Below are 26,326 nucleotides of genomic sequence, written 5' to 3'. Positions count from 1 at the left end.
GATCGGCAGCAGAGATAACCAATTTACAAACGGCCATGTGCTCCTCCTCCGATTCGATTTTATTTCCGTGACTTGCATTTTTTCTTTTCATTGACTAACCGCAGGTCGGTATCGACGGTTGAGCGTTGGAGTTTAAGATGGATCTTATTATGCAAGCAAGAGTGTAATGCAAACTCGGTGATGGATTCTTGCACGCGAAAGAGAGAGGAAAGAAATAAAATGGTGATTCACGTGTGGACAATGTAAACGGCGTCAAGGAAGAGTATATACGCGTTGCACGTTACACGGCATGTACACAGCGGTGCACAGTGCAGCCGCGGATGTCACGTGGTGACGTGACGTGAGGAATGCCCATACGGATGACGCGAAAAGTTTGCTTTATGACTACTTGGAACCCAGGATTTGGTAATGGTAAGCACGGATTTTTCTCCAATGATAAACACGGAGAAGGGAAAAAGGCACACGGACTTGGCAGAAAAATACAAGTGCGGAATATAAAAAAGCAAAACAGATGAAATGGCTGTGTGAAAATATTTTCTGTGTGCCTGATTTAACTTTTGGTCTCGCCCCACTTGTGTAAAAAAGAAATGGTTGGGAAATTCGTGCCTCGTAATTTTCCAAAAGGATCTGCGAATCTTTTGGCTTTTATTTCGGCCAAATGAAGAGGGCTTCCAATGAGCTTGAGTGAAGTCCAACGAAATTTGATCAAGTTCGGTATGATTTGACTTTGGCTTGGATCCATACGTACAGCAATCAAAATATTTTGACAGGTTCACGCAACAACAAAAAAAACATTTTGACGGGAATGCAATGTTTTCGTACCTGCTGGAAAAACCGACCTTTTTGTGAAATTTCATTGAAAATAATGGAAACCATGCTACCCATCTAGGGGCTCGTGTATATTTATTTATATTCTATTTTTTAAAGAAGAAGATGATGAAGAAAACGAGATCAGGTCTGAAGCATGGAAAAGGTCTGAATGATACACTGCCAAGTTATCTTATCTCTGGACTCGGGATGCTTCAGACACACTAAATTAAATCATCTGCGCACCACGCATATAGCTAGCTGTTTCATTCCATTACCTTTTACTTCTTCTGTTTCAAACACTGCAGACTGGAATCAGTAAAACAAGAGAAGTGGAAGTCATCACACTACTAAGGGGCCCAAAGTGAAGGCATGACCAATTTTTTGGTGAGCTTCGGTTGTTTGGATTGCAGCCGGTTGTATCCACCATTTTTTTTGGCAAATTGATTGGTCTTGCGTTTGGTTTGCAGTCAACGGTCAAATTCATCGAAGGTTCCTTTTTCAAACTGCAGACCTCTTTGTTGGCATCTGGTGAAAAAAAACTAGTAATTAAGATGAAAATTATGAAATATAAATTTCGGATTAACTGCTCGCCCTTATCATGTACACCCCATTTGTTAATTGGAAGAAGAAAGGAAAGTCAAAGAAGAAGATGCGAGAGACGGAGTTGGCTGCCAAATTATTGGCGCGCCCTGGTTTCGTCCGCGTGTTGGCGAATATCTCATGGGAAGACGCCGGCAGATCTGGGCAAGCCAAATATTTGGTGTCTAACCAAACGCCCTCCAAAAGCCCAGGGCGGACCAATTATTTGGTCAGGCCGACTTTGGCCTAAAACCAAACATGCCCTAAATGTTGGAATACAGCTTGACAAATGAAAATTCCGCCTTCAGTTACTTACATTCACGAGGTACTCCCTCCGTCCCATATATATTAGGTGTTTCAAATTTGTCCAAATAATGTATGTATGCTTAAAAAATTATTTAAATACATGTAATAAAAAGTCATTTGATATGGGACGAAGAGAGTAGTTATCATGAACAGTCACGCGTCTTCTCTCCGGAAAGAAGAATAATAAAACGAGAAGAAGAAAAAATAATGACAGTGATAGGCTTGCATCCATTGCACCCATGCCCAAGCATGACTGCAGGGGCCGCCTGATACACCGTTATTACGTGATAATACGTACTTCCTCCGTCCCATATTACGTGGATTAAATTTGTCCAAATATAAATGTATCTATACTTAAAATGTGTCTAGATACATGCCTGTAATAGAAAGTCGTATGGGACGGAGGGGGTACGTGCAACTCTTGTACACAGAGATCCAAAAGCGACGTTTGTGGTACTGCGGTGTCCATGAACACGGACGCATACACAGAATCACAGATATATATGGACGTGCATTGTGCATGCACCGGCCTCTCTCCCGTCAAAAAATCCCTTCCCGGTCCCGAAACGAACACACTATACCGGCCGTATATCCTGGCCTGACACGATGCACGTGTAGACTACGTGCATGTATACGCACAGGCACGGCAGAGCCTTTTGCCAAGCTCGATCGACCGATCGTGACACGTAGAGAGCATGACACGAGCCGTCCGGTCCGGCCATGGCCTTTTTTGCAAAGCTGACATGTACGCGCACGGGGCGGTCTGTCGACCTCGATCGATCACCGAGGAAGCAATATTTCCGGCCAACTGATTCGGATTTACGAGTGAAATTCTTAAAAAACACATAAACCTGTACACGCATGCACGTCTTTCGCTGAAACTGCACACATGAAGAAACTGAATTTCGTTCCACACGGTGCGCCCCGACGATGCTCGAGGAGTACCACGCACACATCGGATGCACGAATGCAGCTGCTTTCTTTTTTTTGCCGGCTCGTTCAGCAAATTCACCGGCCTTTTGATCAGTCCTCATAAAGCATAGCACAAAAAGACTTGAGATAGAAAGTTGGAAACGCGATCGGCCGGCCGGACAGCCTACCAATGCTTGCATTGCATAAACTCTGTTCTGCGATTCCGAAAGAGCTGCTCACGGAGAGATGAAACGAAGGTCTGCAATAATGGAATTTAGTCAGATTTTGGCGACTGAGTAAATTCGTTGCGCATCATCCATTCATCCCACGGTTCCATTAATTCCACAGAAACATCGAAAAAAGACAGACCACAAATTAACCAGCATCATTCCAGGCCTCCGGGTCACGAACCGAGCATACTGACAGACTACCACACTCTGCCACTTCGACACACTGATCTACACTGACACCTAGTACTACAGTACTGCACTTGTTGAAGCCGTCGACCGATCAGGCGATGGCGACCTGCACGGACTTGGTCTTCTTCTCCGGCGGCGGCTGCTTCTTGACGGTGACCGTGAGCACGCCGTTCTCGCAGCGCGCCGCGATGCCGCTGGCGTCGGCGTCCTCCGGCAGGCGGAACTTGCGCACGAACGCCCGCGGCGTCGCGCGGCGCTCGAGGCGGATGTAGCGGCAGTCCTTCTCCTCGTCCTCCTCCCGCTTCCGCTTCCCGGCGCCGTTGGCGCTCTTCATCACCAGCACCCTGTCCTCCTCCAGAGTCACCTGAACTCGCCCAATGTCAGCGAATCGAGCTTAAAAAGGGGGAGAAGCAGCGCGCGAGCGTGCGTGCGTACCTGGATGTCGGACTTGGAGAGGCCGGGGACGTCGAGCACGAAGGCGTACTCGCCGGGGGTCTCCACGATATCCACCGGCGCGCCGCCGCCGCCGCCGCCTACTCCGAGCGCTCGGGCTTGCTCATGTCCGTGTCCATGCGCGTCGTGGTGGTGGCCGTGGGCGTGGCCGTGGTGGTCGGCGGCGAGGCGCTCGAGAACGTCCGGCAGGTGGAGGAGGGGGGCGAACAGCTCCGCCATTGCCTCCTTCCTTCTTCTTCCTTCTCTTGCAACCGGTGTGCGTGTGCGCGACTCGGCTAGCTTTGGGAGCTCTGTGGATTGTGGATTGTGCTGCTGCGTGCAGCGAAGGGGACCCGGTATAAAGGAAGCAGGAGAGAAGGTTCGAGAATTTTGCCGGATGCCCGGGGGCGGTGGTGCGCTGGCGCCTCCAGAAGGATCCGGAGACGCATGGAAGAACCTGGTACTCACTCCCCGCGAGAGTAACCACTAACCAGTTGGGCCGTTTTCTGTGGCATGTGCGCTTCGTACGATGCCCAGGCCCATCCACGCTCATTTGGTCCGCCCGGTCCAAACGTTGGGCAAGATGGATTAAGCAGGCCCAGTATCGGACGGCTCAACGTAAAGTCCGAAGAATCCGGCCTTTGTTCTACGTCTAATTTTTGCTGGGCTTGTTTAACGTACGGTGCGCTTCGTAGCTAGCAATTGTAAGGAGCTATTTATCCCTCGACCACGGTCGATTCCTCTGACTTTCGGAGCCGTGGAATGAGTTGTACCTACGATGATTATTTAATAAAGACCGTGTTTTTCGCTCAAAGAATAAAAACGAGAGACATTTTTTAGCCCGTTCAGAGGTTAGTGGCAGGCTCGTGGTTCACTGCAAACCTCGCGGCCAAACTCAGTAGTAGTACGACGTATGCCTAACTCGTGAGGGGCCCTGCCACGAGTGCACGAACTGCCCTGCCCGGGAACCTCCTGGAGTCTGGACGCTGGGTCCACGGAAGTATCCTGCCGGCATCGGGCCAATCTGCGTCGCTCATCCAGCATCGGACGGCCCCAACGTTTCTCAACAAAACATAATGCAACAGAAAATTGCACGACATAATTTACAGCCCTGTTTTCCCCCAATAAACCACGGATTCTTGTTTTCAGTAAATCTCAGCTCAATCAATTCGACATATTACCACATCACATTTTTTTTTCTCTTGCTGAGAAAATGTTTTGTTTAACAATTAACAAATCACATCGGACATAGCAGTCGGCAGTACAGTTCGTAATACGCAAACGCGAATGCGAAGCGTAAAGCGAAATGGTACAGAGGAAAAAAAAACGAGGCCCAAATTATTTAAACCGCAAGTGGCATCCTGGCAGTGCTTCCAGAGGCTTCCGAGGAGGAACAGCGCGTGGAGACGAGCGGCCTGAGTCGAGAGAGAGCGAGAACAACAGGCAGCCGCCACCCCCCTCCTCTCCTCCTCCTCCTCCCCCTCCCCGGAGCCTTCCTCGCCAGGCGCCCTCCTACGTACGGCTTACATGGCCACCGGGGGCGACAAGTGCGGCGGAAAGCCGGCGGCCGCGGGGGTGGGCGGCGGTGACCTGTACTCTGTGCTGGGCGTCAACAAGGAGTGCTCCGACGCCGACCTCAAGGTCGCCTACCGGAAGCTCGCCATGGTGAGGAATTGTGCTTCTCGATCCTCCTCCCCCCTGTGTGTGTACGTTCCGTGCTCTGAAAAAATCGTAGTCTACAATCTACATCTACGTGCCCCCGTTCTCGATCGGCGGATCATACCTGGCATCACAGTAGGATTTATTTTTTCTTGTATTCCTGTTGCTGATTTTGAGTTTGGACTTCGGAGTAGAGGTTGGCGCCAAAGTTGATACTTACTAGCTGACGGTGCTACGCCCCCTGTCCTGTACTTTATGCAAGGATATGTTGAAGCACATGATCGTTGTTGATCTGGTGTTAACCAATGATTTAGATGTCCAAACCCCTATGTTTCTAGTCAATTATTGCCGTATTTCCTTGTCCTGTCATGCTCCGTACTCGTCAAACATTGTTTCATGGCTCGATACACACAGCGCAGCTGAGCTCTGCTCCAGTTCTGATGCTGGTCCGAATATTTTATTCAATACAAATTTATGCAAACTTGCTCTGTAACTCGTTGCAGAGATGGCATCCGGATAGATGCTCCTCCTCCAGCAGCACCAAGCACATGGAGGAAGCAAAAGAGAAGTTCCAGGAGATCCAGGGCGCCTATTCCGGTCTTAATCTTTCTTGTCTCAATCTCCATCTCATTCCCCATCTTCTGCATACACAATCTACCCCACAACACTTGTTACATGTTGCAACAACGACTTAACCCGCCGAACCGATCTAGCTAGCTGGTTGGTGAACTTATCGCACGGAGCCTCCGTGCTCCTATCCCGTTGTTGTTCTTGTGCAGTCCTCTCCGATGCCAACAAGCGCTTCCTCTATGACGTGGGGGTATATGAAGAACATGAAGAAGAAGATGATGACACTGTAGGAATCACGCATTTTTATCGTGCTTTCAGTTGTTATCGTTGTCCAGTGTGAGTGATGTTTTCTGCTACCGTTGCAGCTGCAGGGGATGGGGGACTTCCTTGGTGAGATGGCCCATATGATGAGCCAGACGCAGCCAGCGGTAAGGACCGGTCACGCTAAGCATACACTTTGTATCCCATTCTGCTGCCGTGATTTTCAGAACCCTTGTCATGATTCATTGGTCCTTATAGGGCGTTTACTACAGTTTGTTTGGAATTATGTGCTATTACAGGGATTTTTTTGGCACTTTGGGGGCATGTCTTCATTTTGCAGAGTGGTGCACTAAGCATGAAGTCAAAGTGATTATGTGACACTCTATCCCTCCGTCCAGTGTCGAAATATTACATGTATCTAGACATATTTTAGTATATAGATACGTCCATTTTTAGACAAATTTGAGTTACTTAATATAGGACGGAGGGATATGCACACAGCTATTTCCTTGTTCAAAGGAAAACTCAAAACATTACAAAACTTTCCTAATATGAATTGCTAAGTAAAGAATTTCTATAGCATCAAAATATTATTGTATAGGTTTTGCTGTGGATGTGCTAGTTCTATACATTTGTTCACAGGCTTAAAAAGGGATTATTAGAGCTCAGTAACATCAATTGTTTTTATGGATACTAAATTCTGAAACCTTGGTGATTTTTTCTAGAACCAGACTGGAGAATGACCTGTTTTTTCCTGGATCCTATTGATCCAAGAAAAGTGTATCAAAAACAATACAATAACCATGAGCCTCTGGATTTGCAGAGACAGGAAAGCTTTGAGGAGCTCCAGCAGCTCTTCGTGGACATGTTCCAGTCTGATATTGAATCGGGATTCTGCAACGGACCTGCCAAGGACCATGACCCAGTCCAAAGACAGACGCGAACATTCTCGACCCCTCCTTCGCCATCGCCATCTCCACCGCCTCCACTAGCTACAGTGGACGAAGCGGCATCATGTAATGGCATCAATAAGCGTGGCTCATCAGCAATGGGCTCTGGGAAGCCTCCAAGAGCTGGTGAAGTGAGTGGGGGTCACGGCCAGTCTGAGTTCTGTTTCGGGGTAAGTATCCCATGCTAATTTCTTGTTTCGCGGTTGGCGATACTGCATCAGTTTAGCGATGGTTATTTTGTTACTGTCATCTTTTTAGGTTGGTGATGTTTTCTGTTGATCATAGTCATGCAATGGCCCATGCATCTACTGCATCAATACGATTTACATTAATATGATTTGTGTGCAAGAACAAAAAAAATGTTGTTTGAGGGTTATGTGTTTACAACTTCATTTTACCAAAGAATCCAAGAAGCCTGCAGTTTGCTTGAAAATCAAGATGCCTCTTGTAAAGAATAGGCTGGAGCATGGCTGACCATTCATCCAGGAAAGGGTTAGTTCTTGGAAGTAATTTTTCTGCACTGGATGGTGGTGAGGGACTATAGGGCACCACCAGATTTTCATACCCCACTAGATGTTCACATCTAAGCTAACTAGGACTTCTGTCATTATTATGAATTGAGGCTGCTGAAACCTTTTGCATTGCACGGACCACAAAGCAAATGACGCAAATGTAGCTCCACCACAGGATGTATTCTCTACACGCGTGCTTATCAGCTATGAGGTTTCTGGATAGGGCCTTCCGAATGATCCATTTTTGGCACATCACTGTTGTTGGTGTGTCCCATATGGAAGAACAGTCGCGCTGTCCTACTTTCCTCATATATTAATTGCTTGTGAATGCATAAATTTTTATCGGCACGAGTCTCATGTTCTATGTCATTTAAGGGAATTGCAAGCTTTGGACAAGATTATGGCAGCTTGGCCAGTAAACAAATTGATGGAGCCCACATGCCATTTTCTGCTTTACAGCATCCTCCTGTCTTTCATTGTTATGTTGTCTGGTCTCTGGTGCAGTTGCTGACTTGTTCACCACATGCTTTTATCATTATGACATGCTTTGTTCATCGCTCCTAGTGCTACCTTAAATTGCCAACCAACTGAATGCTTTGTGATGAGGCTGCATCCGTTATCTGATATGTATTCTATATTTGCTAGGGTCACAGAAGAAAAAAATAAATTATAGTGGTTGTATAATCCCTTCACCGAGGTTGCTGTATCCAGGTTACGCGTGGAGCGCTGATCCGTAGCTGTGTGTGTCGATTCCGTTGCTGATCATTTCACCTCGTATTTTCTGCAGATGAGCGACGCCAAGCAAGCGCCGAAGGCGCGAGGCGGGAACGCTAGCAGGAGAAGGAACGGCCAGAAGCAGAAACTGTCGTCGAAGCACGACGTCTCCTCCGGCGATGAGATGCCGAGACCACATGCAGCAGTATAGAGTAGCTTAACCCTCCGGTGTAACAATGCTGGTCCTTGGTGCCCTGCTGGCCGTGTCAAGGGTCGCTCCGTCACTCGGTAGTGCGGGCAGCGAGCAGGGCGTCGGCCGGGGTCGCCCGCCGGTAGGCCTGTAAGAGGATGTAGTAACGTGTAGTAGAACACATCGGTTCATGCTATTGCTACCGCATTCTTTTCTCTCGGCTCGTGATGCCGTGTGTTGTACCGTGGCGTTGGACCTTCTAAGATTCATGATACGGTGTTCATCGCTGTTGCAGTGAAGTCTCCTTGCGGTAAGAAATGTAAAAGAACAGATTCTAACAGTCATGTTTCCGCTGCGGCAGTGGGCAGTTTAGCCACTGCTCACTGATCCACCATGGAATGGTTATGGCAGTAAATGTGTCATCAATGGGAACTTAACAGAATGATTAGTGCAATGAATGCACTACGTCATCAATGGGGACGTAGCTCATATGGTAGAGCGCTCGCTTCGCATGCGAGAGGCACGGGGTTCGATTCCCCGCGTCTCCATCCCTTTTTTTTTCTCGTTCCCAGGTTTTTAGATCTACTGCTAGCGTACCCAATCAGGTAATCTAATACAAATAGTAACAACGATGGTATTGAAATACCAAAAATGGTATAGTGCGTCCAGTAAACCGTCGCAGAAAAAAAATACCCTGATAAATAGGCCACAACAGGCGCAAACTACAAGTGCCAACTCACGCTATACAGCAACAAAATTTTGATCCGACGCCACTGGTCAGCTCATATACCAAAAGCTTTTCCTATCCCTAATTTCCACTACTCTCTTACTTGTTCTTTTTCTGTTTGCGTTTTTGCGCCTTCTTAGCTGCAAGGACACCAGAAGCGCTCTTCCCTTCAAGCCTTTTCGTCATCTTCATGACACTGGCCATGCCCTTGCGCGCAGACGCCTTGCGGTCCGACCTGCGGTTGAGCAGCTTCCGATCTAGTGGCCAGTAAGCATATGGTTCCATCTTGTCTTTCTTCTTCAGATCACCACCGGCCTTCTTGCTGGTATAATCATGGCCAGTGTAGGACCAACCGGAGTCTGCCGTTTTCCTCCTCTTCATCGACTGGCTTCTGACGGAGCTCTTGTCATCAGGCTCGTCGTCATGGGAGACGGGCTTCTTTTTACGTCTTTCATGTTCGTCACGCACAATTATACGACCTTCAGGGTCCAACTCCATCTCATCGTCATCGTCATCGGGTGCAGCCCTCTTTCTTCCTGGCACTGTCGATTTGAGAGCCAGCCTCATTGTCTTCTGATCAAGTAAATCCAGGGGCTCGCCGGTCGAGTGGTCAATGAACTTTTCCATTAAGTTCTTATCTTGGCGCTTCCGGTTATACCTAGACATCAAGAACGGTGAACACAAAATTATGATCGTTTCAGCTTCTCAAACAGCTTCAGTGTGGCATTGTCACTGACATACCGTGTTGAAGCTTTTGATCCTTGACGAGAAGTAACGGTATGCTGCTTGGAAAAGGCACCATTAGAGTCATCCTCATCACTTCCAAAATCTGAAAACATCTGTGTGTGATTCCACCCACTTTGCCTGGAGGAAACATGGATCACTCAGTCAAACCAGAAATGTGGATGCTTCGGACAAACTAGTTTAAACAAAATTATTTTTGACGAAGCTCACAGCTGTCGAGAAAAATATAATATTCAGGGCTTATAAGACTTGACAACACTTTTTAGCAATCGATATATATGGCATTATTTGCTACTATACCTTGTAGCTCGTGAGGTCAGCGACATGGCCTCCCCATCCTCAGACGAATTTCCCTTGCGCATTTTCCGCTCATTAATCTGCTTAACATTACGAATAAATGGTAGAACTAAGACAGTTAGAGGAAAAGGCTGTTATTACTTTCCTATGCAAAGCTTCATAAAACAATGGAACCGACCTTTCTGATATTGGTCAGCAATTTCATATGTTCTTCGGGCATCACAGCCTTCACCGCATCTAAACCGCATTTCTTCACGAGAATTTCCACGAGTGACTTAACCTAACAATAAGATGAGTGTACTGATTAGCAGGCCCAAATAACATATCCATTCATTTCCTGACAAGAAGTGCCATTTTTCAGATGTTATTCTTTGGCATAAAAGCAAACAATTGATACCTTCGCTTTTAAAGAATTCTTCTTATCACTTTGCCAGCTCAGCAGACCCTCAACGACTCCCTTCAAGTGCTCGTCTAACACATCAGCTTTAGATTTAGCAACTAATGCTTTGATAAAACCTAAGTTGGCCTGGCCACAAAATCAATGTGAGTGCAAGGAACTGAAAGATAATGATAGTGAAGATAACTAATGCACTAGAAGTGTGGTGTGCACTTTACTTTGACAAGTTCTCGGTTGTTCCTCTGCATAAGCAGAAAAGTTGAAGGGAGCAGCTTGTACGCTACTCCAATAAGATCTGAGAACTCATAGGTCAAGCGAGCTAACCCAGTCACAGCAGCACTAATCGCATGTGGAGTTTGAGCAGCCAGACCACCAGCTACCTGAACATGAAATCAGACAAACTTAAGCCAAAATACGGAGCACATTTCTTAGCATAAGAAAACATCCCAATTGTCACCGGTTAACAACTAAGCACAACAAAAATATGCTACGCAGGTCACAGTGGGTGTGGTTAACATTGCAACGGCCTGGTGCTGAAGTAGTCAACTTCCATACAACATCAAAGTGCGTAATGGCATAGAAGTACCATGTCAAAGAACTGGTACAAGCTGTCCTTCCTCCCATCATTTTCAGCATCTTCACAAGCACGGCCAATTTCAATAAGCACATCATAAGCTCTGTTTCTGGTTTTCTTGTTGGCCTGTGCAGAAACACCAACTAGAGTTAATGAATGTTAATCTCACATTTGGCTTACCTGTACAGATAAGTACATTGAGAAGGTGGCCTATCAGAGAGAATGGGTATTTTGATTGAGTGACCAGAGTTACAGAACATAATTGTGTCATCCAACTGACACTTGATAAAAAAAAGGTCAAGAGTAAACAAATGATGGCTACCGAACTCTGTCCCTGAACAGAAAAGACTGCTCAAGCTGATCTAATTTTATTTTGACAAGATATAAGGATAGCCTTATACATAACGAGAAACTGCAATTCTGTGAAAGGTTTAGCAGTCCAATACATTTCAAAGGGAATAAGAACAAAAAGTTCAAATGGACAGCATGTTACTTGAACATTGTGGCAGTTTATTCAAGGTTATATTAAAAATGCCATTCAAAACTATGATATACTATTTCAATTACCTCCTTTAAGGCGAGAAGTATTTCAGTGAGGAATGAACTGACAATTTCCCTCTTCCTAAGCTTAGATGGATCCTGCAGACAAAGAAAGTATAGAGTTAATGTTACCGCTCTCCTATATGTGGTATGCACAATGTCAAATGCAAGGAGGTGTTTCTTCTACCAACCTTCAAAATGTAAACAATAAGGTGGTGGAGGCATTCAAGCCTGTACCGTTTCGATGGAAACTGACATGGCAACGATGAAATCATCAAATCCAACAGGACATCTAAATTTCTTTCAAGAAATTCAGCATCCTGAAATAAACCAGCATTCATAAAGAAAAAGTTTAGAAATTTTCTTGTCATGTGCAAATAGTTCATACAAAGTAACTAACTGAAAACAGAAACAAACCTTAAGTAGCATTGAGAGAACCTTGTATGCTCTTTTTTGAACCAACGAGTCACTATCCTATAAACAGAAAAATGATCAGGTACAAGTAATTTATATAAATCTTTCGTTAAATGGAAAAGAACAAACATAACTTGCTTTACAACCATATATATGTACCTTAATTGCAGGTTTTACATAACTGAATAGCACATTGATAGACTTTGCAGCTAATCCAGGCAATAAAGAAGCGGCAAAGTCCAAACGGAGAGCCCTGAAATTCAAATCAAGGTGGAATCAACACCGGACATAAAACTGGAATCTAGGGGGCACAAATAAGAATCAACAAAATATAAACTCTGTGCAAACCTCGTCATGTTATTTGTATTAGAACCGTCTTCAATCTGCATTGAACTGTCATCCACTTGCTGTGCATTGACAGCCTTTGTCGCATCCAGCAACTTCCTCATTGCATCAAGGAAGAACTTGCCAACTACGTCTTTGTCTGATATGGATGCTATCTCACTTATCGCAGGCTATAGGTACAATGAAGCGGGAAAAAATTGTAGGTTATATGCTTTCAAGTAGTACAAGTAAAATGCAAACCATCAACAACAAAAAATAAGCCAATCATGAAATCCACGAATAAATATTGAAATTGTAACCACAAAATGTGACTTCCTTAGTTCAGCCTCGGATCACTGTTTGGTCAAGAAAATGTTAATTTTGTCAATCAGCGGTTTAGCACCAGAGTTTCAGGCTTCAGCTGAGCAATAGATTCTAATGATGCCATAGAGATTTATATTGAACCTTGAAATGATGAGCGCCCAGCCTACCTTAGAGAAAATTTACAATTCAAAGAAGCAACTTTAAAAGCAAAATGAAACAAATCCTGGAAGTACAAGTGTACTTAGCCTTAGAACTCGACCTCAACCACAACAGAATGTGAATAATCCATAAGGTGCAGAAAGCAGCAAGAACATACCTGTAAGAATCCAATAGAGTCCTTGGAGGATGACAAGAATATAGAACATAATAGTTCCAAAAACTTTGAAGAGAAAGCCTGAATCGCTTTCAAGTTTTCTTCTGCTATCCCTTTGGTATAGCGCTCCTTCGCTCTTTTTTCCGATTTGCTTGCTTCATCATCAACAAGAATATCATCGCCTTTAGTGGCCGACAAAGCTTCCTTGTTTTGTTTAATTAAAATCTAAAACAAATACAAGTCAAGAGAAAAGTAAAGACAAGAAAAGGCACATGACACAGTGTAACTTGAATAGTCATAATGGGAAGCACCTGAATACTGGAACAAATGATACCGCGTAAGTCAGGCTGGTTCTGGAGAGTGTCACATAGAACATTCTGTAGAACTCCGAAATTGCTTGAAGTATCACATGGATAGTTGCAACATGATGGTAACAAAGACCAAAGCGAATACACATAACCTTCTGCTCTCTTGGCGGAGAAAAGCTTGTCGTCTTTTAAAAGCTGTTTAATCATATATTGGAGACATAATCAAGGAGCAGTTCAGAATGAAGTGGCTTACTTAGCGTTATTTTTTGTTAAAGCACAAGATATTCTCTTGTTTGGCAATACCTTGGGAATAGTCTTCTCCACAGCTCTAACAATGCCTAGAATATCTCTCAAGAAAAATTGCAAACTAGCACCAATAATGTGCCTTTCGAAGATAGGTAGAATCCATTCATTTTCATCACAAATTGACTGAATGTGTAGAATATCAAGGACATTCTTTGGTCCCATTGCAGCAACTGCTGAACCAAGACATGCATTGAGCTGCAAAATAGAATCATGTCAAAGGTGAAGCAGGAGATTAGTTAATTGCAAAATGAACGAAACAAATTACAACTGTATGGGGGTCTACAAGGACCTACACAGCTTTATCTATGGCTGATGCTCCTAGCAATGTCTTAAGTTAGTTAGTGTTATGATGGGATAAGTGTTATTTCTGCCATAGAAGAAGTGTAGTAGTACACAAAATCATAGTTTAATCAAATTTCAGAAACCTTAAATCTTTTAAAAGCAAGCATATACAGTGCATGCGATCATATAAAGTATTAACTAGCAACAATGTCAAGTTTTGGCGACCACAAGTCTTCGACAGAAAAAAAAAGTACCTGCTTCCGGAAAGAAAAGTCATCATCTGACAAGTTCTGCATATCTGCCAAGTTCCTAAGTGCTTCTGGCAATAGGTCAGATGAAGACTCACCTGTTGTTTCGCATTAGAAATCAGTTCATGAACTGTGACTGCTTAACATCAAGAAACAAACTAGCAGCAGCATAAAAAAAGATAATCCAATTTAACAACAGGAAACATTGAAGCAGATTGTTAATGGCATATCACATAACATTGGACTACAGCAAGTGTGGCGAAAGCTTAATACATCATGACCAGATGAGACATCAGAAATTAGAAATTCCAATTTTGCTAAGATACTGAAATTAGAAACCTGTTCTATGACAGTCACTACAGAACTAACAACATACTGTGGAGGCCAATTTTAGGGCTGTCTTGTGGTTACTATGTTGTGTCGCGTTACCAAATGAGGGCATGCTTTACTAGAAATTTAGACTACCAACAATGCCAATATATATGTTAATGAGGATACGTTAAAGAAAAGGCAAACTTACCCAACTTGTCAAATGCCACTGAAATTACATGAAATGATTTGTCCCAGACATCACTGTAGCGGACATCTAGCAGGCCCTCTAGGATAACACATATCTTCTCTATGACGGTGGGATCAGACTTCAACCCTTGACGTCTAGCCTTAATCTGGGTAATGCCACGGGACACCAAGTTCTCATCAATGCAATTATCTATTAATCCTTTGAAAGTTTCCACAGCAGAAAACCTTGCTTCTTCAAATTCACTTGCCAGTATATCTGAGAAACCATTTCGATAAAAGGTTTAGAAAATAAATAAATATATATTATGAAGTAAACTTGACTCAACCTAGACTGACAGGTAAAAAAACAAAACAGAAATGCAAATTTATGAAAATAACAAACCTGCAAGCGAAGTAAATACTAACGGGAGCTTTACAATAAATATGTTCTTATTCTGACTGTAAACTTTCCTAGTGCCAATATTTAGAAGCTGTGCAATTGAAGCCAGTTCATCTCCTGATTTTCTTTCTGTGGAGACCGATAACCCCAAAGAGCACATAAGATCCAATAGCACATCAGGCTTAAGCTGTAGAGTTGGACTGTCACCAACAGCATGAAGAATCTCCAATATGTTCCTTGTCAAAATTGGTTGATGGAGACCCAAAAGTGCTTTAAAATACTTTAAAATTGTATTGGAAGGCTTGGATGCCATCAGAGGAAGACAGCACTTCAGAGCATTCAAAATATACAAGACCTCCTTAGCCCCCTTTGGTCCTTCTGCTGCTGAACCTGTATTTACATCATTGGATCCTCCAGCAAGCAGCAAAAATCGTTCAAAACATCTTGCTATTCCTTCGCTCGCCGGAACCAAAACAGCTTGTCTCTGGAAACTTAAGAGAATGTCTCGCAAGCAAGCATGAGATTGCTTTCGCACCTGCAGCACATAAGTAAACTATGAATAACCTTCTACTCCCTCCGATCCATATTACTTGTCTCAAATCTGTCCAAATATAGATGTATCTATGTTTAAAGAGCGTCTAGATACATATAACATTTCGACAAGTAATATGAGTCAGAGGGAGCACATTATATGGAACACTTGCGTTTGGACCAAGTAAAGCTAACTACAACACTCGAAAAACTGCAGTCTGTGGAAAATCATTTGCATCATCTTTTCATAGATGTCACAGTAACTTGCAAATTTAACTGAAACATGGATGGTGCATTACCTTTGGCCGGTGATCGGTAACGAGCCGTAGAACCACAGCGTATAGCGGCTCCACTGCCTCCCAGCTGGCCTTATCTCCCGCGGATATCAAATGCGCGAGGCACCTGATCCCCGCCCTGACGCCGGAGTCGGGCGTGGAAGGGAACTCGAGCACGCGCGCCACGTCGTCCGCGACCTCCCGGCCGCGGGCACGCACGACGGCGGGCGGGAGCGCGGGCACCGCCGCGGAGAGGAAGGCGAGGAGCGCGCCCGCGACGTGGCGGTCGGCGGCCCCGGGCCCCGCGCGCGCGAGCGGGGCCAGCGCGGCGGAGGCGGCTGCGAAGTAGGCGACGGTGGTGGCGGCGACGCCGCGGTCGTTCACGGCCTGCGCCATGGCGGCGGCGGTGGCGCAGAGGTGCTGGTCGTCCTCCCGCGGCGAGCCGCCGAGGCGGGCAAGGATGGCCGCCGCGAGGTCCGGCTCGCCGGAGAACATGGAGAGGTCGTCGTCCCCGGCGGCGGAGCGCGGGGTCTGTGGGAGCTCGTCCATGTCGACGTCGGCCATGGTGGCGGCCGGGGTTCGTGGGAAGCTTGCACGCGCCGAAGCTTGGCAAGGGGGGTTAGGGTTTTGGGGAGCTTGGAGGAGACGGGCTTGGCTGCCTTGTTTCGTTTCGCGCGATTCCAGATGGGCTCATGGGCCTGAAATTAGTAGTTCAAATGTAGAAAATTACTTCGTATTTCTGTTTTGTTGAGCTGTGGGCCGAGAGGGGATTAACCCGGGCCGGACCTACGTACATTTCCCTTGCTGCTTTTTTTTGCGAGTATTGCTGCTTTCAACGGCTCGGCCCGAAGCCCGACGTGCGCGCCGGGATCGGGCCTCACTTTGCACTCCCAAAACCGGCAAGAAAGCCCAAAAAAGCTCGAAATGACTAAAAACAGGTATTTTTTTAGAAATAATAGGTATAAAAATCATTTATCTATTTCGAAAATAATTATTGTAATGTTTAAAGGGCATATTTTCGGGGTTTCGGACCGGGCTCGGGCTTCAGGTTTGATCTTTTATGAAGTCCGGACCGGGGTTTGTCCGGATATACTTTCAGCCGTCAAAAGGACGGATTCTCAAAAAAAAAAAAGACAGTCCAAAGGACAGGCCTGAGTTCGGCTAAACAAAATGGTCACGTGATCGTCGGGATTACAAGTGTAGAACCTTGTGAAAAGTCACCACATGGACATCTACAACTATAACTAGCCTGTTGAAATATATCGTTCCAACTTTCACCATCAAGTTAGATTTCTGGACGAACTGGTTAAATGTACTCGTATTACAGTAGACTAGTAAAGTCAAGATGTCTTTACTTTGAAATGACAAACCATGGTAACTGTTGATAAAAATAACTGTGGTCTACATCAAGGAGGTACTAGTTGCTAGCCAACTGCATGTAATTCGTAGTTTGAATAACCACTGACAAACAGTTTCACATTGACCATAACAGTGGAGCTAGCCAAATCACCAAGATATGATGTACTAGTATCATTGAATGACAGAAAATGACACAACTAGCCTCACTAGCTGCTGCTACTGTACTAACCATATCTGAGAAAGCAGCAATTCAGCCTCTCAGGTGGGTCGGCCGTCCAGCCACGAAAGTAACCAACAAGTACATTCGGCCGGTCATTATCTGCAAGCTCGTCCTTCAGTTCTCAAGCAACGGCATTCTTTTAAGCCAAGGGTAGGCTATCTGCAGCCACCCATTTAGATTTAGGCATGCATTGACCCATCATCAACATTAAGCTGCTGTACTTGAACTCAAAATAAACTAATTAAGCAGTACTACTCGCTCTCTAACATGACATCAACTGCCTGACGGGCATGGCATGGCATGGGTTCCGTCCACTGACAACAACCGCCGGGCGTGCATTTGTTTTCCCAAGCTTAATTTTGTCGTCCGCTGCACTGTCTCCATCTGACGACACTCAGGATGGCTAGATGTTAGCAACAGTATTTCCCAACATTATTGCTACTATTAATTATACGAATTTTGCCGGTCTTTACGGCATTAGCCGGGGCCGGGCTTTCGTCTGATGCGTCTGTAAACTAGCTAGCAAAGCTCCCAATGGCGCCCACATCAGTGTCGCCGTCGCGCGTGCATTTGTTAAACCTCTCTGTCTGTCATGGAACCCCATCGCCTCGCCGCACGGACGTCATCTCTCTCCGAAGCTAGATTAAGATTGAGGTGTGCGGCTAAGTTCGATGGATCGAGTACTAATCTAGTCAAGGAAACCATTTGAAATTATGTTAAACATGCGTGTCTGTATATATATCGCCATTAAGAAATGCAGCCTGTCTCTGCCTGCCGGAGCGGAGAGGCGCCCGTCGCCGTCCGAGGCCGGGCCGACGACCCGTTAAAATAACCAGCTAGCGTTGCCGATCGCTGCAATGCCATATACTACATCATCGTCGTCATCTCTCCAAGTGAAAATTTTAAGCCAATTCGATCGAAGGAGCGAAGCTAAGCTAAACAAGTGTCGGGCGCCGAGACAGACAGTGACCAACTAAAGAGCTCTCCGATGGATGGAGCTACTGCCAATAACTTAATTGGGTTCACTGAGAGAGACGGGTGGATGTATTGGTGGCCGGTCCGCCATTTGGTGATCCGTCGAAAGGCGGTAGGGACGGACAGAGTGAGAGAGAGAGGCAGGTGCAGGTGTACGTCTTCCATCTCCGGCCTAGCTCTCACCAAAAGTTGCCTCCTTTAATTTCTAGCTGCTGGAACAGACATAAAAACCTCACGCATGTATGTATTCCTCTTTCAATTCCTACCGCCTCTTATCAGTCGCTGGGTGGGTCAGTGGATGATGCATGGTCCCTATATATATACGGAGTACTGTAGTAGCTAAGTTATCTCGGCAAGCATAATTCGTCAATTCCTCTTCTTGCTTGCAATCGATCCTTTCCTTCCATCCTCGATCGGTTGATCTGAGCTGATGATTTGAGGAGAGGGGGCGAGCAAACCTTGCTGGAGAAGCAGGGCACGTGCTTGACCGGTCGGCCGGAGCCGGGTTGCAGCATGTGCGCTCCTTCTCCAGCATGGCTTCTCGCCCCGTCGACCGGCGTTCGGCAGGCGCGGCGAGAGAGTCAAGGGCTGAACTGAATGAGTGAGTAGCTTGATCCATGGATGTGCATCGGTAAGGCACTCTTCCGCAACTATGTTTCTTGATTAATTAGTTGATTAGACATGCGTAATGTAGCTCTAGCTATAGCTCAAGAGTTAGCTTAATCGGCTCGGATTCATTCTCTGATTGGCTCTGAGTCTCGGCTTGTTGTTGGAAAGCCATGCATGGAAAAGTACTCCTACCTAGGAACTTCTTGCGTGGAGATCCTTTTGTGGCGTTTGAGTTCGAGTTATATTTTGCTTTTGGCATGAGATGTGCTGCCCTTTTAGCAGGTCGTAGCTAGAGTGCTTAATTATAGGTTTTACCTGAATCTAATGGGATCGATCGAGCTTTCGGTCTATCTCAAACTTCATTCCTGTGATCCAGTCCCGTATTTCATATAACCCTTTTTTTTCTTCGAAAACTAGGGTGTGCATTGCATCTGCAGAGTTTTTTCACAAAAAAAATATTTTTTCAATTTGATTCTTGCAAAGTTCTCTCCATAGCCAGTTCATGTCACCGCCTTGGGTGCTGGGAAGTTGATGCTTAGTCTTGAAGTAGAGTTTTAGTTTACTACAACTCGCAACTTTGACGAGAGACAGAGCTTGCGCATCGACAGCTGACGGAAGAGACAACTCGTACAGAAAGGTTCAGATCAAAGGGTCAAAACAAAAGTACATAGCAAATGGTGTATTAATTGCCACCCTTCACAATCTACCATTTGCAGCGGGCGATACATGAAAAAGGGTAAAACAACATTTAATAGCAAACGGTTGCAGACACCATAACCGTAGCCAGTACTCATTCCATTCCATAATACAACGTGTATAGATTTTTCTCATTTATTCCACAATACACCTCATTTTTGTCTTGATACCCGTACCCAGCCAATAACTAATACCCAATATGAGTGGTCAGACACTAGAAACAAGAGGTGCATTGGTCCAAGTGCACAAATCTATATGAGGTGTATTTTGAAATGGAGGAAGTATATCTTTCAGTCGCAAACAATGTACATAGGTGGGTGCATGTCACAAGCCTGTCGTGGTAAGATTGACCAGCCTCTCTAGCTAACGAAGCCGGTAAGATATTGTCATGAACCTCTATAGTTCATAGTGGGCCTAGTGGCTACGACTTTGAGAGGGTTAGGGTTTCGAGATGGTGAGTTTTAACGAGCAGGACCAATATAGGGAGAGGACTCTTCATCGAGAAAAGGAAGCATGTCGCTTAATTTAAATCCATCTTTTCAAAAAGTTCACTATGGATTTTTGCAAAGAGAAGAAAACAGTAGAACATGCTTGTTTCATCAAGTTATTAAATACTAAAAACGTGCTTATGACAGATTCACAGGAAGTTGTGGAACATGCATCTGAGTATATGATATACATGTATCTGTGTGTTTTTCAATAGCTCACAATTAACAATAAATTTTGCAGGCACATATCACATATCCATGTACATGTGTATTTTTTCATAATAATTATTTGACACTTAAAAAATATGATTTACGATGTTTTAATTATGTTTCGACGTGCACCTCCCGTTCTTCAGATTAACCAGCAGGCAAGCACAACACATTGTATATACAGTTTTCTCTTTTCACTGCCATGCGAACAGAATGCAAACAGATAACACCGAGACAGATCATAGATAAGCACGAAATTCAGAAGACTTCAGGCAGAACCACCCATTCACTTTCCAAATTTCTCTTCTAAAATTTACAAATCCGACTGCATCACATTTTCTTCAGTTCAGCTCCTGCTACAGTTGAACGATCGAAGCGAAAAGAATGAACGATGAGCTGCAAAATCAGACAACATTAGCATATCTGTTGAGAAAGAATTGAGTACTGATCAGAAACAGACCCAAAATACATGGTACTCCACCAATTAACATCTTATGATCAGCATGTAATACCTCTTGGTGATTTCTCTTGTGGAACTATGTCACCCAGTTCAGACTTTGCAGGGGAAGCTGCCACGAGGCTTTGCAAAGAGCATGCTGCAAAAATGTTTCGAAGTCATCAAAATTATGAATTTACCATGGGACAGAATACACAGGACCATGAGTTTTGAATTACCCGGCGGCGAGGCGGCATAGGCGCCGTGATCTGTTTCTTCGGAGGCGGCGGCCTGCCACCGTCCGCCGCCCGCGCCGTCGTCAACAGGAGTCACCGGCGTCGACGGCGACGTGCAATCAATGCCGACCGCAGCCGTCTCCCTGTTGCCTCTGGTGTTCTTCTTCCCGAAGTTCAGGAACCTCTTCTTGAACCCCATCGATGCCCCTCTCGGCGACGCGCCAGAGGCTTGCCTGCTCCCGGCGCTGCCCGGCGTCGTCGGCGGGTCGAAGCTCTTCCCGGCGGAGGCGGCGGCGTTCCCCGACGACTCCTGGCGCTTCCTCCGCAGCAGCGCGGCGTCCGCTTCGAGCAGCCTCTCGATGGACCGAGTCCTCCTATCCCGAGAGCTTCTGCTCGTGGGCGCGGTGTCGGCGGAGGTTTCTCTCGTCGCTGTGCTTTCTGCTGCCATGTCCGCGGTGGCCGTCGGTGCCGCACTGGCCATGCCATTGTCGCCATGGACCTTGAGGTGTGGTACTGGTATGGCATCTGATTCTGAAACGGCCAGAGCTTCAGAATGCCTCATGGCAATGGCTTCCTCCTCCTCGACGACGGCCGCTTTCTTCTTGATGAAGACGTAGCTCGGTTCGGTCTCCGAGTCGCTGGTGATCATCTCTCCGTTATTGCCAAGCTTCGCCTCGGGAGACCGCTGTGCCGTGATCTCCTCCACGGCGGCATCGCGCTTCTCCACGTCGACCTCGACAATCCCCGGCTCCGCTTCAGCTTCACCGCTGTCTTCAACTGCAGAACTGCTCGTTCCCTCGTGGCAATCTTCTTCCGGCAAGGAGGCGTTCTCTGTGCCATTGCCAATCCTGGCCACCGGCTCTGGGGAAGAAGAAGAAGCCTTCTGATAATCCCCATCATGGCCGAGATCAACCTGCTGGCTCGAACAGCTCTGCGACGGCATCGGCATCGGCATCAGAACAGCTTCTTCCCTGTCCCGGGCGACCCCCTCGAGGCCGCCGGAGCTGCAGCGGCGGGGGACGAAGCCACGCGGCGGCTTGAGGCCGGCTGGCCTCAGGGAGCCGCCGTGCTCTTTCGCCGAGCCCTTCTTGCTCCCTGACGACGACGAAGACGACGACGCCTTGCCTCTCGTCGCGGCGCCGCCGGTCACTGCTCGGCTTCTGTGGCTGTGCTTCTTGCTGCTGGTACCGCCGTCAGCGCCCGGCGCTTCCTGCGACAGCGCGCGGCGTATCCCGACATCGACGACGCTTTTCAGGCTGGTCGAAGAGAAGCTCCTCCTGGTGGTGCGTGCGTGCTTCTTGCCGGAGACCCTGCCCGGAGCGGCCACGTCGGAGCTCCGTCGCTTCTCGCCCTCGTCGTCCTCTTCGGCTTCCTGCTGCACAACCAAACTCCAAGTTTAAATCTGTACTGTAATTCTTTTTTTTAAAAAAAACTGTAATTTTACAAATCATGCACATTATCTACAGTCGCGCTATTTAATTTGGCAAAAACAAAACGAAAAACGAATTGAATGTCTTGTTCCTGGTCGGCGCCGACACGGAACATTCGACGATCTCTCTTTAACAATTTGATTTGATTTGAGTCGTGTACAATATGCTCCATTCCTGAAACTCTTGTCCAGCGAAAACAAAAAGGAAACTTGATTTTACCAGGAGAATAGCTAGGATGATTTACTACTCCATGCACGAATGTGTGATCAGCAGGAGCTGGATCATTTCAGGCTGAAAGCGTGACATGCTTTTACTGACACACGAGATCTGGAAGCACACACTGCCTGCACTGCTAGCCGTGGGCCGGGTGAGGCGCAGCCTGACCAGTTTTAATCAAGCGGCCGTGATTATATTTCAGTAGTACGAGTAGTCCCGTACCTGTAGGGCGTAAACTCAGCTGAACTAGCTAGGCACGGTACAGGGCACGCACGTGCAGCGGTTCCAGAGAATTCCCAACAACGCACTGCTACCTGAAAACTTTTAAAGGTCCGATGAATCAACTTTTGTTAAGGATGTCGTCGTTGGTTGCGAAACGACAGAGCAGTACCATATATCCCAGATAGACGAAGGAATGTACACGAAACTGTGTTGCGCCAGGCCAAACCGTACCCGGTGTCCAAGCTAGATAGCTATAGTTCGCCCAGGCGTTCGAAATGAAATGAAAACGGTTCCATCAAGAAAGCTCAGCCAGTCCGTAAAAATCAACTACCCCGGCCCTCTCATGTGTACATGGTCATGGGTAGTCATGAACACACAGCTCTCTATGAATATGCAAAAAGGATGGATCGGTCAGCACAAATTATTAAAGGAAACGAAAAACAAAGCGGCACGCGCATTTGCGTATGCATGTTTTTTTTTCCCGTCAGCTAGCTAGCTCGAGATGGGTTCGTCCGTCTTCTCTCCAGATTGTTGACACACAACGGGGGATCCATGGTGAACCGTCAAGAAAGAAAATGGAGCCACCGCCACGTGGTTGAAGAGGTCTACGCGCGAGTGTCTATCTATCTAATAAGAAAAGGAAAGGAAATGAAAGGCCGCAGAGAGCATCGCAGGCCGGGAACAGAACAGAATGGCCTTACCTCTCCGAGAAGCGCCGTGCCGCCGTCGTCTGCCGCTGCCGGTGTCGTAGATGGGCCGCCGCCGCGGGAGTCGAGCTGGGCCAGGAGCGCCATGACCTGGGCCTCCTTGCGCTCCATGCGGGCCCGCCAGCCGGAGCGCAGCCGCTCGTCCCTCCGCCTCGTGTACGCCTCGTACATCCGGCCCGGCCTCACATCTCCTCCGTCTTCCTCTTCCGTATCGCCGCCGTTGATGCTCGCGCACGCACCGACATCGACGTCGGGAACAACGGCGTTGTTGCCGGCGAGTGCGAGGCGGTGCTTGTATCCGGCGAAGTGGCGCTCCAGCTCCGCGGCCATCGCCCAGAGGTCCACCACGCCCTCCTCCTCGTCGCGCGACATGATCATTGGTAATATCAATGGATCACACGCCGGCCGGTATATATATGGGAGATGAGATAGTAATTGATTGGGAACGCGATCGAATTTGCTTCTTCGGCTTCCGTCTGGAAATTGATCTTTGGTTTGCTGTTTGACTCCAAGGCGCCGGCCGGGAAGGGGAAGGGGAATGGGAATGGGAAGGGACGCACGTCGTGGGCGCATGCACGGGGGCTCGTCCCGCGGGGTATTTGCCATTTTGCTTCAACATATCCTGACGCTTTTCCGCCGAGGACGTGCGTACATATTCTCCGAGGCTCCGGGTACGACGTTACTAGCTACTCCAGTATGACATGCATCCGTATAGCTCGCTCGGGATCATGTGGATACGTACGTACGTAGGTCGCGTGTCTCGGTGTACACATGCGACGACCGGTCGATGCAGACGTGCAGGTGACGTACGTACGATCCTCTGGATATACATGTGGAGCATGCAGGAGTGTATACTATGTTAAGAGACGTGTCAATTTCTATAAGTCAACTAGACTCTTTCCTTTTCTACTCCTCTCCTCCGTTTCATAAAGATTGGCACGGTTTTAAACTAGTTCTAGTTTAAATTCGTGCCACAGAGAAGTCGATTTCCCCGGCATCGACCAGTCTGATCAGTTTTTGTTAACATTTACGGAACCGTGTACACCGTGACATGAGTCTGATGGGCACTTAACACCAACACCAGCTTGCATATATGCAGGCACTATACCCTCATGTACTGGCCGGCATCATATCGCCAAGCATCGATCGGGCGCAGACAAAGATCCGCTTCTCCTGCCCTCCGGCCGGCCGGTGCGCTAATAGCTCTGTCTGTCGTGTCGTCCAACGGCCCGGAAGAAAACGAAATTTCCAAGCATGCCCTGGTACGTGTGCGTACGAAGAAAAAACCATAACTGGATCGAGCTTGCATTCGTCTCTTCTCTGCCGATCTGATCGAGCTACTAGCATTCATTTACACGGATCCATCCAGAGCACCCGATGATCTGCATGCATTGCAGCCAGTCGCTCACTCCGGATTGACCGTTAAGCTGGCAGCAATGCATTGCCCGTTGCCGGCAGGACTCATCAGTCATCACGAGAATGCAATGCCGGGTAATTACATTCTGGCAGGAGGGAATTATTATTGGGGTCAGTCAGTCATCAGTGTCACTGCCGCGTAATCACTACTGCACGTCTGTACCTACGTATCTCGTCTCGGATTCTTCTCCTTCGAATGGACCTCTGAGAAGGCCGGCCGGGACGAAGCAATGACTCGCTCCAACGTGGTGGCCAGGCCACAGGAAATCAATTCGAGAATGAACTGGGCGTGAATGCCTGTCTGCACCACAACAGTTGAATGTCAGACCAGAAGCCGGGCCCCCACTGCTGCTGGCCTTCCCTTACGTCGTACCGGGCTTCGATCGCCGGCGACCAGACTTGGGCCGTATGCAACTGCTCGGCCGAGAGCCTGGAAGCAGGATACTAGGAGGGCCTGGAAAGCAGGATGTTAGGTTTCCAGATGTGGGACTGGTTGCATTGCTGTTGTTCAGCATCGTCAGAGTTCTGTACTTTCTGCTTTGTGCAAGTTTTTTTTCTCCCCTGTTGGATCTATGTCGTCTAATTTTTTTCAAATTTTTTTTGTGCAAAAATGACACAATCCATTTGTAAAGGTCTTACAAAACGCTGCTTCAAACATAACGAGTATAAATTACATTGTTATGTATGCATCATCGGACGACCACTACCGTCTCCAAAACGAGCCACTGACGTGCCGTTGCCATCGCTCTCATAGCGGAGTTCAAACCTAACACCATCTCGCCGGCACGCACACATATCGAGTAACCATAACCTCGCTGTTTTGAGAGCACGACATGAATCAACGCGGCGCTCTGAGGGGAGTCGGAGACCGGAAGACGTCGGCTCCGCGAGGATGACACGCCATCTTTTGCACACGTCTCCAAGAGGAAGATAACACTGGAACTTTGTATAGATTTAGAGGGTGTGGCTATTTCTAGGTCGTCCGATTTTTAAGAACCGAGCCTTCAATATCAATCGACGTTTTAGAGTCCTTGGATTGCTGAGAGTCATCCCCATTCTCTCGTCTCTTACTTGTTATCGTTGGATTAAAATCTGATGGCTAACACGTCGATTGATCTCTAACTAAAAAAAACAAGCCACTTATCAATAGCAAAATCGATATTTAGAAACAGAGAGAGCTTTGAACAAAGAAATCAGATTTGGGTTTAAATTAATTCAGTTTTATCGAACTCTCGAAAGAAGGTCGACTTTTCTTGTACTCCGTAACTTGTAAGAGAGTTTTTACAGTAC

General features: G+C 46.8%; 4 protein-coding genes and 2 non-coding genes across 7 annotated transcripts; 3 read left to right on the top strand and 3 right to left on the bottom strand.

The window, feature by feature from the left end:
* Positions 1-2,890: 2,890 nt before the first annotated feature.
* Positions 2,891-3,839, bottom strand: LOC100822751 (18.6 kDa class III heat shock protein). Its single transcript, XM_003570653.4, has 2 exons — positions 3,462-3,839; positions 2,891-3,390 (listed from the first exon to the last, which is right to left on the bottom strand). The coding sequence occupies exons 1-2, from the start codon at positions 3,696-3,698 to the stop codon at positions 3,118-3,120; spliced, it is 510 nt and encodes a 169-aa protein (XP_003570701.1). The 5' UTR covers positions 3,699-3,839; the 3' UTR covers positions 2,891-3,117.
* A 983-nt stretch (positions 3,840-4,822) lies between these two features.
* On the top strand, positions 4,823-8,658 carry LOC100822440 (chaperone protein DnaJ). Of its 2 annotated transcripts, none has more exons than XM_003570652.4 (6): positions 4,823-5,123; positions 5,621-5,714; positions 5,897-5,973; positions 6,053-6,115; positions 6,772-7,068; positions 8,198-8,658. In XM_003570652.4, exons 1-6 carry the CDS (start codon positions 4,986-4,988, stop codon positions 8,333-8,335), a joined length of 807 nt encoding a protein of 268 aa, XP_003570700.1. In that variant the 5' UTR covers positions 4,823-4,985; the 3' UTR covers positions 8,336-8,658. The 2 variants fall into 2 exon arrangements, with proteins under 2 accessions (XP_003570700.1, XP_024316859.1); XM_024461091.1 differs by lacking the exon at positions 8,198-8,658 and adding an exon at positions 8,056-8,172.
* A 131-nt stretch (positions 8,659-8,789) lies between these two features.
* TRNAA-CGC lies at positions 8,790-8,862 on the top strand. The gene has a single exon. It is a non-coding gene; the product is annotated as a tRNA-Ala (tRNA).
* Positions 8,863-8,925: 63 nt separating this feature from the next.
* On the bottom strand, positions 8,926-16,439 carry LOC100822126 (RRP12-like protein). The gene is made up of 19 exons (XM_003570651.4): positions 15,841-16,439; positions 15,014-15,545; positions 14,633-14,887; positions 14,119-14,210; positions 13,580-13,777; positions 13,280-13,471; positions 12,972-13,193; positions 12,356-12,522; positions 12,167-12,260; positions 12,011-12,067; positions 11,785-11,913; positions 11,621-11,692; positions 11,066-11,179; positions 10,698-10,859; positions 10,480-10,608; positions 10,261-10,362; positions 10,086-10,162; positions 9,783-9,905; positions 8,926-9,699 (listed from the first exon to the last, which is right to left on the bottom strand). Exons 1-19 carry the CDS (start codon positions 16,378-16,380, stop codon positions 9,141-9,143), a joined length of 3,816 nt encoding a protein of 1,271 aa, XP_003570699.2. The 5' UTR covers positions 16,381-16,439; the 3' UTR covers positions 8,926-9,140.
* Positions 16,440-18,800: 2,361 nt separating this feature from the next.
* MIR164C (microRNA MIR164c) lies at positions 18,801-18,938 on the top strand. The gene has a single exon (NR_126927.1). It is a non-coding gene; the product is annotated as a microRNA MIR164c (primary transcript).
* Positions 18,939-20,375: 1,437 nt separating this feature from the next.
* On the bottom strand, positions 20,376-24,297 carry LOC100834024. The gene is made up of 4 exons (XM_010238611.3): positions 23,615-24,297; positions 21,049-22,420; positions 20,886-20,969; positions 20,376-20,769 (listed from the first exon to the last, which is right to left on the bottom strand). The coding sequence occupies exons 1-4, from the start codon at positions 24,224-24,226 to the stop codon at positions 20,720-20,722; spliced, it is 2,118 nt and encodes a 705-aa protein (XP_010236913.2). The 5' UTR covers positions 24,227-24,297; the 3' UTR covers positions 20,376-20,719.
* Between the last annotated feature and the right edge of the window lie 2,029 nt (positions 24,298-26,326).

Source organism: Brachypodium distachyon, chromosome 3, assembly GCF_000005505.3.
Source record: "Brachypodium distachyon strain Bd21 chromosome 3, Brachypodium_distachyon_v3.0, whole genome shotgun sequence".
Lineage (NCBI taxonomy): Eukaryota > Viridiplantae > Streptophyta > Magnoliopsida > Poales > Poaceae > Brachypodium > Brachypodium distachyon.
This window is presented reverse-complemented; position numbering and strand designations above follow the sequence as displayed.